At 35.0% G+C, this 1,159-nt stretch overlaps 1 protein-coding gene across 1 annotated transcript in view; it reads right to left on the bottom strand.

Moving 5' to 3' along the window:
- The window catches only part of LOC106875444 (cytoplasmic dynein 2 heavy chain 1), a 297,845-nt gene that overhangs the window by 64,528 nt on the left and 232,158 nt on the right, over positions 1-1,159 (bottom strand). The window contains exon 49 of the mRNA XM_052974965.1: positions 347-621. Coding sequence (XP_052830925.1) covers positions 347-621 — 275 coding nt within the window. The remainder of the gene's footprint in view (positions 1-346; positions 622-1,159) is intronic.

The following is a 1,159-nucleotide window of genomic DNA, read 5'->3' as shown; positions in this document are numbered from 1 at the left end:
TATATATATATATATATATATATCATCATCATAATCATTTAATGTCTGTTTTCCATATTGGGATGGTTTAGATGCTCTGATAGGAGCTAGCAAGTCAGAAGACTGTACCAAGCTCCAATATCTACTTTGGCATGATTTCTATGGCTTGATGTCTTTCTTAACACCAATGTCCTTCCTGTATAAATATAGGAAATGCATGTTAAAATTACAATGAGAATGATGGTGCTAGAAATCTTGTAGATATTTTATCTTCAGGTACATCAGTTATGTAGGATGGGCTACAACTTGATAATGGTATTCCTCTAATTAAAAAATAAAATAAACAAAACATGATTGTGACACTAACCTTTTCATACTAACCCAAGATGTATCGTAAATGCCCATAATACAGAGTACAGCTTCAAGAATGCAGCGGATGGTGTTTGGTGGTGCTCGCAATGAACGGATTTCAGACAATGCGTCACTCTGAATGCTACCAACAGCTTTTTTAGCTTCGTTCACGAGGGGTTCAATCTCAGCTAGCTCATCATCGATTTTCTTCTTGCGTGATTCAAGGTTCTGGTTTTCTTGTGTTGCCTTCTGTTTCAAAATAACCATCTTGTTTTTCTGATCTCCTGCATCCTAAACAGAAGAAAAGTAACTGAATTATATTCTATACTGAAACAGCTTTCTATCTTGCTATTTTGCATTATTTCGTTAGAGTGGGTTGGAAGGTTGTGCAAATTTAGATAACTTCCATGATTTGAAAATCTGAATTTAGTCAAATTAAAGCATGTGTATATTACAGTAGTGGTTGTTTAATCCCAGGTTAGCTGTCTTCACCCATTCTACCTTTAAATTTCCCTGCATTATGATTTGAAATGTTAGATTCCTTTCTCTCTACCCTGAAGATAGAGCCCAAATTTACCCAACGTTTTTATGCTTCCACTATTGGTTGCATATCTTTGACTTTTACGAACTACATCTGCCAATATTATGACATAATTCTGATCCCCCAGAAACAGCTGTCAGACCTGTAATAACATATCTTCTTCCCTTAATTTTTTGTGTCTTTCTATTCTGTACATATGGGTTTAAAGATTTACTACAGCTGTTTCAGACACATTGGTTGCAATGATTACATCATGAGGGAAAAAAAAAAACGGTCTCATCAGGTAAC

This window comes from Octopus bimaculoides, chromosome 20 (assembly GCF_001194135.2).
Source record: "Octopus bimaculoides isolate UCB-OBI-ISO-001 chromosome 20, ASM119413v2, whole genome shotgun sequence".
NCBI classification, from domain to species: Eukaryota; Metazoa; Mollusca; class Cephalopoda; order Octopoda; family Octopodidae; genus Octopus; species Octopus bimaculoides.
The sequence above is the reverse complement of the archived record's forward strand: the minus strand, read 5'-3'. Positions and strand labels throughout refer to the sequence as shown.